At 39.5% G+C, this 12,915-nt stretch overlaps 1 protein-coding gene across 1 annotated transcript in view; it reads right to left on the reverse strand.

Moving 5' to 3' along the window:
• PREP (prolyl endopeptidase) overlaps positions 1-12,915 on the reverse strand; it is a 142,967-nt gene that overhangs the window by 81,887 nt on the left and 48,165 nt on the right. Inside the window, exon 7 of the mRNA XM_059083658.2 lies at positions 10,194-10,299. Within this exon, the coding sequence (XP_058939641.1) occupies positions 10,194-10,299 (106 nt within the window). The remainder of the gene's footprint in view (positions 1-10,193; positions 10,300-12,915) is intronic.

The raw sequence follows: 12,915 nt of genomic DNA on the forward strand, positions 1-12,915 counted from the left end.
CTCTGTATAGTCAGGTGAGCCTGAAGATGTGGTGCACTTGTTTTAAATAACCCAGCTCCAAAGAGCACCAAAACAATAAAAAAGTTTGTGGCCATTATCTGCCACCAATTTCTGAAGCATTAACTTTAGTCATAAATACACACAAGTCATATATTCATGCAGACTTAGGAATGTGGCTGGATTTTTACAAATCCATTAAAATCTGAAAAGCTGTTCAAAGTACAGGCTCACAGGGCAGTATGTTTAAAATGAGGACTCATGAAATCCTTTGGCTCTCCAGAAACCCTTGCTCCTCAGGCTTTGGCCACAAGATAACTTAAAAGAAAAGGTATTCCAGGGCTTCCCTAGTGGCACAGTGGTTGAGAGTCCGCCTGCCGATGCGGGGGACGCAGGTTCGTGCCCCGGTCCGGGAGGATCCCACATGCCACGGAGCGGCTGGGCCTGTGAGCCATGGCCGCTGGGCCTGCGCGTCCGGAGCCTGTGCTCCACAACAGGAGAGGCCGCGACAGTGAGAGGCCCGCATACCGCAAAAAAAAAAAAAAAAAAAAAAAAAAAAGAGGTATTCCAGTTGAACAATGGGGCTCATTCAGTTTTGCTATTCACACGTTAAAACACTGTTGATTTAATGGGAAATAGGAAAGGTACTTTAAAAAAAGAGATGTGGCTAGACTCTCCAACCATCTCCTTTTGCCCACTTTTTCGGAGGTCTTTTTGTCTGTAAGTGGTATTCTTCCCTCTGAAGCCAACAGAATTCGATTCCCAAACTTCTCCACTTCAAGTTAAAATTACTTTTTATAAACCTGCTTCTTGGTGGGGGAATGATTTGTCTACTGAATGAAGGTGAGCTTAAAATAAGTAATCTAAAGCTTTCCCTAGAGCAAAGTCGTTACTTGTATTGCTTTCTTTGAAAATCAGTGGTATTAACTACATTGCTTAGAAAACGTTTTGTAAGCTCTCTAGTGATAGGAGCTAAAAAGTGCGCTTACATTTGACAAAACAGAGGGTCTCGCCTCTAACAACAGTAACTAATGCAGAGCATGCACAACTCATGCTCTAGGGCTGAGGAGAGCAGAAGTCTGCTGTCCTCTCTGGCCTGATGCCTTCATTCTGTCACAACTGCCACATGGTTATGGTTAGAGCATGGGCATGGAATTCAACTGACCTGGGTCTGAATCTTTCAGTGGCATCAGGAAAGCTATTGGCCTCACCAGCCTCAGTTTCCTTGGGATAACAACATGTGCTCCTCAGAGGCTGTTAAGAAGACAGTGAAATATCTAAACGCATAGCTCAGAACCTGGCACACAGGAAATGCTAAATAAACAATACTTACTACCATCCCAAATAACCCCAGCATTCTTCAAATGACAAAAATAAGCTGAATGTGGCTTCTGAACAGCACTGTTTGCTAACGGCGAACTAATAAAATCTAGTTTCCATCTCTCAGGGCACATAGCCATTTTCCTAGAAAAAACCTTTATAATCACTAACTTAAAAATTAGTAAAATTATTAATTTTATCACTAGTACTTCACATTTTACTTCAAAATTCATGTTTTGCTTCTTATTTTTATACTGTCTTTCGACGTTCCAATTCTTTTGGGTTGTTGGCATTCCCACTCTGAAACACAGACTTATTTTCTAATAATTCCCTGCCTTTCACAGAAGTCCTCCTCCCCTGTTGGTCTGACTTTTAATACCCCGATGACTTTGCTAAACTTTAGACAACTCATCTGTTTCAAGCTTCTTGAATGTTTATCTCCTCCTTTCCTCTCCATCTCCAAAAGATGTCCAGCCCCACCAGACATGAACATAGGAGTCAAAATTGTCCCAACTACCTAGAAACAAGAGGTCATCTGCCTCGTACTGCCAGAGATGGCTGAGTGAACAATTTAAGTGTCTGATAAACACTGAGTTTTCTTTGGTAGTTCTATGTTACCATGTAGAGTAGACTGATTTCTCATGCAGGAGAAAGCCAGTTTTCTTTAAAGACATGAAAGCATTAAAATGAACACATGGTGAGTGCTGAAAATGATGAAACTTTCAGCAAAAAAGGAAAAAGCTGAGAAACAGGTTAGTGAAAGTCTGGGTGAAGTATAGGATAAATTGCTATTTCCTTACAAAAATCAGTATGTCAGCATCACCCATCTTTTCCCCCTAAACCCTTCATCAATGCTGTGACATGAGCAAAGACCATTTCAGGTCTGTTTTAAGGACAGCTACACTGAAAAAGAAGGGTGTTAAATTACCAATAACAAGGATTTTAGACATTTATAGTTCTTTGCACCTAACAATTACTTCCTACGGATGTTATTTAAAAACCTCTGATATCGTTGTACATTAATTCAGCATAGGGCCAAATGGTCAGTGTCTCTTGCTGCTGACTATCCTATAAAATAGAGGATAAAGTATCTGACCTTCTACAGAAAAATGAAAGAACCCAAAAGAAAAGAGAACAAACAAAAGCGACAACAGAGGGACTTTCCTGGTGGTCCAGTGGTTAAGAATCCAGGCAGGTTCAATCCCTGGTCAGGGAACTAAGATCCCACATGCTGCGGGGCAACTGAGCCTGCGCACCACAACTACTGAGCCTGTGCACCACAACTAGAGAGAAGCCCGTGTGCTGCAACAAAAGATCCCACGTGCCGCAACGAAAATCCCATGTGCCTCAACTAAGACCTGATGCAGCCAAATAAATAAATAAATAACACAAATAAATAAATAAATAATTTTTGTTTTTTTTAAAAAAGACAGACAACAGAGAGAAGTGAGTCTAGAGTTTCCAAACTCCAGAGAGGTCCTAACTCTGAGCCTGGGCATGTATGCTTGATGACAGCACAACTGATAAGACCTGATGCTGTGCACTGGCCGTCTCATGGCCTCCGTCCAGCCAACAGGGAGCACACACCCGGCGGGGATGGGCTGTCATCACTGCCATCACCCAACACAGCGCCTGGCACAAAGTGGGCACCAATTAATGTCTGCTTCATGTCTAAATATAACATTCACACAATCCTACATTTCATACTGAACCTTACATACACTTCTTGATAATGTAAAGACAACAGAAGTAACCAAATTTAAAAGAAGTTTGTAGTGTCTTCCACTTTTCCAATAAGAATAGTTAGAAATTAATACACGAAGTTAAATATGTGTAAGTGTTGAAAACCATCTTTTATACTTTTAGGCTATAACTTAACTTTTCTTTTTTTTTTCTTTTTTCTTTTTTTTGCAGTACGCGGGCCTCTCACTGTTGCGGCCTCTCCCGTTGCGGAGCGCAGGCTCCGGACATGCAGGCTCAGCAGCTGTGGCTCACGGGCCCAGCCGCTCCGCGGCATGTGGGATCTTCCCGGACTGGGGCATGAACCCGTGTCCCCTGCATCGGAAGGCGGACTCTCAACCACTGTGCCACCAGAGAAGCCCTCTTTTCATTTTTTTAAATGAAACTTTATTAGGTGCATTGATTTGGAATTCAGAAACTTTTAAATTGTAGCTCTTCCTCAAAGTATTTATTTATTTATTTATTTAATATATATATTTTTGGGCCGCACTGTGTAGCATGTGGGATCTCAGTTCCCTGACCCGCGCCCCCTGCAGTAGAAGTATGGAGTCTTAACCACTGGACCGCCAGGAAGTCCCTAAATTAAATTTTCATTAAAAATTTTAGAAGCCCACATATTGGAGGGAAAACAGACAACTCTGAGGCCTGATATTTAACTGTAACGTAAAAAATACGTGAAAATTTATTCTAAATTTAGTCTACATGAAGCAACTTTATGTATTCAAAATATTTATAACAAATTTAGGAAACAAAGTGTGTGTGTGTGTGTGTGTGTGTGTGTGTGTGTGTGTGTGTGTATCTCAAAAGAAATAGTAGTCTTGATTTAGAAAGGTACAGAAAATATAACTAAGAAAATCCAGACAAAATCATTTTCTTGCAAGGTTCAGGATGATTAATTTCAACTAATCTGCATGCATGAATCACATTAAGAATCACAGGAGTCAAGACACAGCTGTCTTTTCCATTGCAGAACTAATAAAATGTCATGCCTCCCCGGTGTCCTAAGTGATACCTGGATACCTTTACTTTCAATTTTAAATAAGAGAAGCAGAAATCTTCTGCTCATATAATACACAGGACTGGAGAAACATTGTCTGTACTTTTTGATTGTTCTCAGGGTTAAATAAAGGACAAAAATTTAATTTAAAACAGCTTGGAGGCCAGAAGGGTAAAGATTCAAAATACAATTAAATTAACAGTTACAGATGGAGGACGGCTTCTCAAGCAGGGCCACCTGAGCACGGGATCCCTAAAGGGGCAAAAGGGAAGTTGCTGGAGACAAGTTGGTGCCCACTCTCTATGAGTCTGTGTTAAAGAAAAGTTACTCTGACACTTGTAAAAAGGTAAAGAAGACTTTATTCAGGACTATTTTGATCGGTGTCAAGACTACTGCAACCAGGGACAGAGGTCAGGCTGAACTCAAATACAGAAAAGACAGCTGGAGATTTATAGCCAATGTGCAGAATGAGGGGATTGGTGATCAAAAACTACTAAGAGAAGATATCAGGGTAGGGGGATTCTTGTTGAAGGCAGGTCAAGCATGTGGGGAATGGACAAGGGAAGGAGGAATTTGATCAGATATCAGGGGTAAGGGACTGTCTTTAAACTGACTTTAGCAGGATTCTCACAACAACTGGGCTATGTAGGCCAAGCAAAGAGGGTGGGCGGGGGGAGAGGAACTAAGGCTGAGACCTAATTGAGAAGAGGCTCAGAGGAGCCCGACTAAAGTCTGGTCAAGGAGAGAATCTTTGTTGTCACCAGGCACTGTGCTAGGTGCTGGGGACTCCAAGAAGAGCAAGACAGACAAGATCCCTGATCTCATGCAGATGGAGAGAAAAAGAAATCAGAATAGGGGAAAGCGGGGGAAGAAGGGCCAACTACAGAGGGAGAAGTATCAACCAAAAGCATGAGGAAGCATGGTAACTTCTAAGGCAGAATTCCCTCTTCTCCCAGAGAAAGCTGATTGTGACTTAGAACACGTCTCTGGCAGCCAGCCCAAAAGAGGGTGCAATATTCTTTGGAGGGGGCCTGCTTAGCCGTTTTGAACACGTGGAAAATTATGCAGACTTCTAATGCCCAGATGATGGGCCTGTGCCATTTCCATACAGTGGCGAGTGAAGTGAGTCAGGGGAGTTGCCTGTTCAGACAGGTAAGGCCAGGAGCAGCTACAGGAACTGCAGTGCCTGTGGAAAGGCTACGGCCCATTGTGTGCAAGAAATGTGTTCGTATTACTACTAAGTAAAAATACTGCAAATGTAAATGGCAGAAATGAGGTTCTCTGAAGAGAGGCAAAGGGTAACAGGAGAGAGATTAAGCTCACAGAGCAGCACGTAGTAAGGTCAGTTAGTCCTTGAACAGAAAATCAAACTGACATGACGAATGTAAATCATAATCAGAGAGAACACTTTTCATTCTCAACATTCTAAGATTTTTTTTTCCATTCTGTATTTATGTAGTTTTTGTTTTCATTTTATCTTTTTCTATGATATTAAGTAGCCATTGGCCACTTTTTTGTGCTTCTTATTTCAAACTGCACACAGGCAGAAAGGTTTCCTGGGAGACAAAGATGATGGAAATGTTATAAAAGAGCTTAAGTGAAATTATTCAGCTCTCCAGACAGGCAATTTAGTGGTGCCCTAATAAATAAAAAATTAATGTACAGTAAAATACTGATAAATCTCCCTGACTTTAAGGTAAAAATGATTAAAATTATAACAGAAAGACCTGAGGTTATCAAAAGGGATATCAATTTCATCAATATAACATTAACGATTTTATAACACTGGATTTAGTTTTCAATCACCAGCTATTCAGGTTTAACTCACCTAATATTTCAGTTAACTAGCGTATTTAGCATTTAACTTAAATGTTAATTATTCTTCTCCTTAGTTTAAACAGGGTAACAAAAATGGGGGAGCAGTAAGGAAACAGCAAGAAAAAGATCTTAGGTGCCAGTCACAGTCACCAACTGGGCATATGCCCCCTGGAATTTTCAGTTATCAACCTGCAAAATTAAACATATCTCCCATGGGAGGCACACCTCTTCATGTTTTCCTTGATGTAAGGCCTCTTTTCTGATTATGAATCGGGTTTTACAGAAAACAAGTCAAAATCAAGATCTGTGTTTGGAGCAGCTTCGATACCGAAGATAAATTATTTTTAGGGCATCTTCAAACTATTTTAATCCACTACCTAAAACCATTGTGTAGTGATTCCAAATATTCCCCTTTCAGTCAAAAAACAAAAGGATAAAGAAGGCATACTTGAGAGCCCACCGTATGCCAGGAACCCTGCTAGGCCCTTTTCTATGCATTTTCATTATTCCTCACAATTCCTCATGAAGTAGGTATCACTGCCTCATTTGTAGTTGTGGAAATATTAAGAGCATAGGATAACTTTCTCAAGGTCACCAATTATTTAGAGGTAGAGCTGAGATTAAAATTCACATCTGATTTGACAGTCTTTTGTTTTTTCTTTTTGTGGTACGCGGGCCTCTCACTGTTGTGGCCTCTCCCGTTGCAGAGCACAGGCTCCGGACGCACAGGCTCAGTGGCCATGGCTCACGGGCCCAGCCACTCCGCGGCATGTGGGATCTTCCCGGATCAGGGCACAAACCTGTGTCCCCTGCATCAGCAGGCGGATTCTCAACCACTGCGCCACCAGGGAAGCCCTGATTTGACAGTCTTAAGGTTACTGTCTCAATATACTCAACTGTAATTGATAAGAACTATTTAAAAAATTTTAATGATTATGATATCCATCTGCTATGTTTCCCCTGTTATAAACCAAATATACTTAGTGTCTTCAGCAGTTAAACTCACACACAGTACTTGTTTTTTTAATCAGTTATAATCATATTATTAACTCATAATGAAGCAGCAATCAATTAAAAAAACAAAAAGACCCAAGATCTCTCTAATCTTGACCTACACAATTGATTTTTTTTTGGGGGTGGGGGGCGGGGTATGCGGGCCTCTCACCGTTTTGGCCTCTCCCGTTGCGGAGCACAGGCTCCGGACGAGCAGGCTCAGCGGCCATGGCTCACGGGCCCAGCCGCTCCGCGGCATGTGGGATCTTCCCGAACCGGGGCACAAACCCGTGTCCCCTGCATCGGCAGGCGGATTCTCAACCACTGCGCCACCAGGGAAGTCCTACACAATTGATTTTTGAACCCATGGATGGAAACTGATTTCCAGCTCATCTTCTTAGTACTGGTCAATCACTGCAACTGTTGAGAGCTTTCAGAATCCCACGACCACCATTCAAAAGAAGAGCTCCTCTGAGGTTTATGTTACCCACGAGTTTAATACTAACAAAGCAACAATTTAAAAAAGATTACAGGCCCAGTGTTACACCCAGAATTTAGGAGCTATCACTGGGAACACTCTCCAAACTAATCCTAACCCATCTGTGTGCAACTCAACAGCTTACATTCACCTACCTTACTCACTTAAATTCTACTTTCTAGTCAACAGTATATTATGTATTTTTCTGAATGACACAATGAATTCCACATACTGGTCAGTTTAGTAACCTTCTTATAAAATGACATCAGGTTAGCATCATAAGACTTATTTGCTCTACTGCCTTCCATGTGGTGTTCCACGAGCTCACTGGGATGGTCTTTTTGCTACTTCAACTTGTCTAGGCTGATGTCCTGAGTTAATAGAGCAAACATTAATCTAGGTGTTACTGTGAAGGTATTTTATAGATATGACTAAAGACCATAATCAGTTAACTTTAACTAAAGGAGATTATCCTAGATAATCTAGGTAGGCCTGAGCCTTCCAGCAGAGCTGAGGCTTCCAGGAATAAGAAATTCCACTTGTGGATGGCAGCCTGCCCTTCCTGATGGCCTGCCCTACTAGTTTCAGACTTACCTAGCCAGCCCCATAATCATGTAAGCCAATTCCTTGCAATAAATCTCTTAATATATATATCCTACAGGTTCTGCTTCTCTGGTTAAACCTTGAAGATACATTCACAAACCATCAATATTTCACAAACATAAAACACCTAGAAATACCTTTAGTAAGAAAGATGTAGTTCCTATGCAACTCAGAGATACAGTCCCAAATAAATTTATAGATTTACACATAGCTCTGGTCAAACATAGCTGGATTTTGTTCAGATCATGGCAAAATAATCTTAAAGCTCCTCTGTAAGAATTTTTAAAGAAAGAGAGAAAAAGAGAACAGTTTGGACAAGAATAATTGCTAACGTTTACTGAGTGCTTACTCTGTGCTGGGCTCTTCATCTAAGCTACACAAAACCATCTAGGAAACAGAGAAGATCAAGTCGGAAAGGGAGGCCAGGACCTGGCTTATGTGGTAAACAATGCCTTCCAATCTGAATGTATCATAGCCAGTGGGTTTCTTGATGTACTTGTGAGGAGGGGCGGATTCTGCGTCCTCCTATCCCGCCATCTTGACTCCTCCCCGGCCACTAGGACTTCTTAGATGCTTCCCTGTTTCTCTCTCATGCACCTCTAGTGCGCATGTGCACCTCTGTACTGCCTTCCTTCTGGAATCCCAATCTCTGGGTATCACACCCTCTTCTCTAATCCCTCATGAGTGCTGAAAAAGTGGTGGGGGGAGAGGTAGTGAAAAAAAAAAAGGTAAGGACCAAGAGGTCAGGGAGAAAACAGAGGCACCAGCACTTGCTAAGTCTCATTCAAAGTATTACCATCTATTATTAAAGTGGACAGAGCAATAGCAGTTCAGTATATGAATACGTGGATGAAACTGCTTAATTTACTCCAGCTGCAGAGAAGACAATTTGTGTACCTTTTAAAAACTAGCCTACCTAATAATTTAAAGAGATAATGAAGTAATAAATACAAAATGAAAGCAGCACTCTCTGAAGGAAGAACACTGTAACTGAAATTTTTAATAAACTGGAGAAAGACCAAGTCCCTTCCACCATCCTAGACCCACAGAGGAACACTGGGCAGGACAGCAGCACAATAACTGCTGTTAGCTTCTTTCAGATTTGACCTTCCACGAGCAGCTCTATGCAGACCTAGACTTGCAACTCAAGTGAGCGATTCTTGGGCGGTGGTGTGCTCCTGTCAGAGAATGTGAAAACTGATGCTGTGGATGCAATTTTCTTGAGATCAAAATGGGTGTATCTTTTTATTTTTTTCCAAACAGAAAAAAAAAAATGTAGCTTTATTCAATGGATATATATTTAATATTAGAAGAGAGATGACTTCATCCTGCTGTATGTGTGAATGGCGCTCTGTAACAGCTAAGAATGTTAGGATACAGATCTTGCTCAGAGAAGTTTAAAAATGATGCAGTGTCCAATCAATAATAAAAATAGGTATATATTTTCTGATCCTAATGTAATATAGATTAGATACTAATAATGAGGTAATCTAATCAACAATTAGAAATGTACTCAATATTATATATTTTCAAAATTTGTGTCAACTATCTCTAAAATATATTTATTTTACATTAACCAGAACATGGTGTAATTGTATCCCTGTCTGGGTGCTAGTGTATCCCTGATAGAGTTTTTGGGTCTGAGAATTTTCAGCATAGTAAATAGTGCAGCTGAAAAGCTTTAATGCTTGATGATGGTGCTAGTATGATAATAAATGTTGGAAGAAAACAACATTTAAAATGAGCCATGTCTAGAACTTGTAACTGGCTGGTCCTATGCTTACATATGGTTTCAGGAAGCAAAATCAGGCTGACATTGTACGTGTGTTCAGTACTGTGCAGTTGTCCTGTGATCATCTTTTAACCAAATAAATTGTCACTAGTGTCCTATCTCTTTCCTGTGACGGTTTGCACCATTACATCTAGACAGTCATAATGCCTTACAGTCCAAAGGGTCAGTTTCCCCCAAACACTCTTCATGTGCACTGTGGACAGGAAACTTTCACACTCATAAGCATGCAAAAAATATGGTTAGCGTCAATCTACAGAGAAAATGCTAAAGCCAACAAAGAGCTTCATTCAATTTCTTTTCATTTTAAGGAATAATATCGAAATAAAAAATCATATGAACTGAGATGACGTGGTTAAATTGAAGAAGGTTTCTTGGGAAATCAATTAGAAGACCAACATAATTGCTTTTTAATGGAGCTTGCTGGAGTAATCATCCATGTTTGAAAGACAGCTTACCGGTGATGCCACTGGGTTCCCGCTGGAGGTCACAATACCAGAGTCGGTTTACAGGATCACACCCCTCCCTTATCGACAACAAGACGTAGCGACCATCGTCAGATAACTATGAAGGGAACAAAAACAGCACATGGGGCTGATCAGAATATATTTTTTTGGTGAGAACACTGTTAAATATTAAGTAAAAAATAAAGGTTCACTGCAAATGCAGTATCTTTACCCCAAACAGCTGGATTGGATAAGAAAGTTATCAGAAGAAAAGGTGAACATCAATTTTTTAACTTATTTCACTGTTAATCACAGTTTATTTTAACAAAACACAGTGAAATATTTAAGTTGAAAATATTTATATATAACTGAATGCCATGACTCAGTGTGACTTTTATTTAAAGTCTATTCTTTATAGTCAGTAATACTGTAATGATTTTGTATGGTGACAGATGGTTACTGGACTTGTCACGGTGATCATTTGTAACGTATTTGTTGGATCCCTATGTTGTACACCTGAAACTAACACAATATTCTATGTCAATTACACTTAAATTTTTTAAAAGTTAAAAAAAATAAAGTCTATTCTTTAACTGAAAAATACACGCAACGTGTCCTTTTGAATATAAATGTCCCTGCATTTGAAATTTTGTCACAGGTTACACATTTTAAAAGCTGTTCTAAATGAGTAAGAATTAACAAAATGGGCACAGATGCACAAACGTTCATTTGTGGTTCATACCGGTCACATTAGCAAGTTTCTACTGAACAACTAAACAACTTTTTATGTGTATCTTTAGTCCCCTATATATCACAAGGCAGTAGAGATAAAAGACCTGTGCTTCAGTGGATTTCTTTTAAAATATTAAACAGAAGAATCTTAGGTAGCAAAAAGAATCTTGATAAAAAACGAATGTAACAAATAATACATTATGGTTTTGAGTTGTCAAAATTGATATAAGTAGTATCAGACTATATATATCCTTTTGCAACTTTTTTCATTCAATATAATTTTAAAAATTAATCCATGTTGATACATGTATGTTTGCTTCACTTATTTTAACTGCTGTAAAATATTCCAATTTAGGAATACATCACAACTAATTGATCCATTCTCCTACCACATAATTAGATTATTTCCATTTTCTTCCTTTGTGGTTTTTGTCCTTATTACAAGCAATACTTTAAAAAATTTCTGAACATGTTTATCGTGGCCTCATATACATGTATCCCAGGGTACATAACTACAAGTAAAACTGCTCAGTGGTATGATATGCACATACTCAACTTTACTAGATGTTGCCAAATTATTTTCCTAACTGGTTGTATTGACTTACACTCACATATCGGCTGTCCTGTTTTCCACATCCTCCTCTGAAGGTGAACTTTATGTGTCATCTTGGCTAGGCCACAGGACCTATATATTTGGTTTATTTTAGGTGTTTCTGTGAAGGTGTTTTTTTTGGATTAGGTTAACGTTTAAATTGGTGGACTTTGAGTAAAGCTGACTACTCTCCATAATGTTGGTCAATCTCAACCAGTCAATTGAAGGACTTCATAGAAAAAGACTGACCTCCCCTGGCCAGAAGGAATTCTGCCAGCAGATGGCCCTTGGACTCAAGCTGAAACTCCTCCCTGGGTTTCCAGCCTGTCGGCCTACCCTGTAGATTTTGGAAGTGGCAAGCCCCTACAATCATGTTAACCAATTCCTTTAAACAAGTTTTTCTCTCTATATATATATTATATATACATATATTCCATTGGTTCTGTTTCTCTGGAGAACCCTGACGAATGCACTTACCAACAACTGCTATTCCTTCATTTATTCATTCAATAAATAGCTGCTAAGCAGCTATTATGTGCAAGACATTTTCCTAGATGCTAAAGATAAATCAGTGAATAAATCAAGGGGGAAAAGTTTACACCCTAGTGGAGGAGACATGCCCATAAATATGGAATAACACAGTCTGTTATAAAATGCTAAATGCCATACAGAACATGAACAGGTCTGGGTAAGCGAGGCAGGATGTGTGGGGAGGGACTGCAGTTTTAAATATGGCAGTCAAGGAAGGCTTCATAAGGTGTCTTGCCAACTGATGGGAACATGCTGTATAGCACAGGGAACTCCACCTAAATGGGAGGGAAGTCCAAAAGGGAGGGGATATCTGTATGTGTATGGTTGATTCATTTTGTTGTGCAGTGGAGGCTAATACAACATTGTAAAGCAACCATACTCCAATAAAAACTTAAAAAAAAGAAAAAAGAAAAAAAGAAGGTGTCTTTCCACTGTCTTCTGACCTGCATTGTTTCACATGAGAAGTCATTGATGTTTTTCTATGTACAATGTAATATGTTTTCTTACCTGGCTGCTTTTAAATTTTTCTTATTATCTTTGGTCTTCTACAAATTGTTTATAATGGGCTTTGCTGTAGTAGCTTCTTTCAGATTTGTTGAGCTTCTTGAATCTGTAGGTTTGTCTATTTTACCAAATTCATAACATTTTTGGCTGTTTTTTTCCTCATATGATTTTTGTGTCCCCTCACCCGTACCCTAGGACTTCAAATACATAATGTTAGATCACTTAGTATTGTTCTACAGTTTGGTGAGACTGTGTTCATTTTTGTTTCAGTTTTTTTTCTGTGGCTTAGTTTAAACTTGCTGTCTTCAAATTCAGGTATTTTCTTTTATAGTATCTAAACTGCTATTAAACACATGCAGAGAATTTTTTGATTCT

This window comes from Kogia breviceps, chromosome 13, assembly GCF_026419965.1.
Source record: "Kogia breviceps isolate mKogBre1 chromosome 13, mKogBre1 haplotype 1, whole genome shotgun sequence".
NCBI classification, from domain to species: Eukaryota; Metazoa; Chordata; class Mammalia; order Artiodactyla; family Physeteridae; genus Kogia; species Kogia breviceps.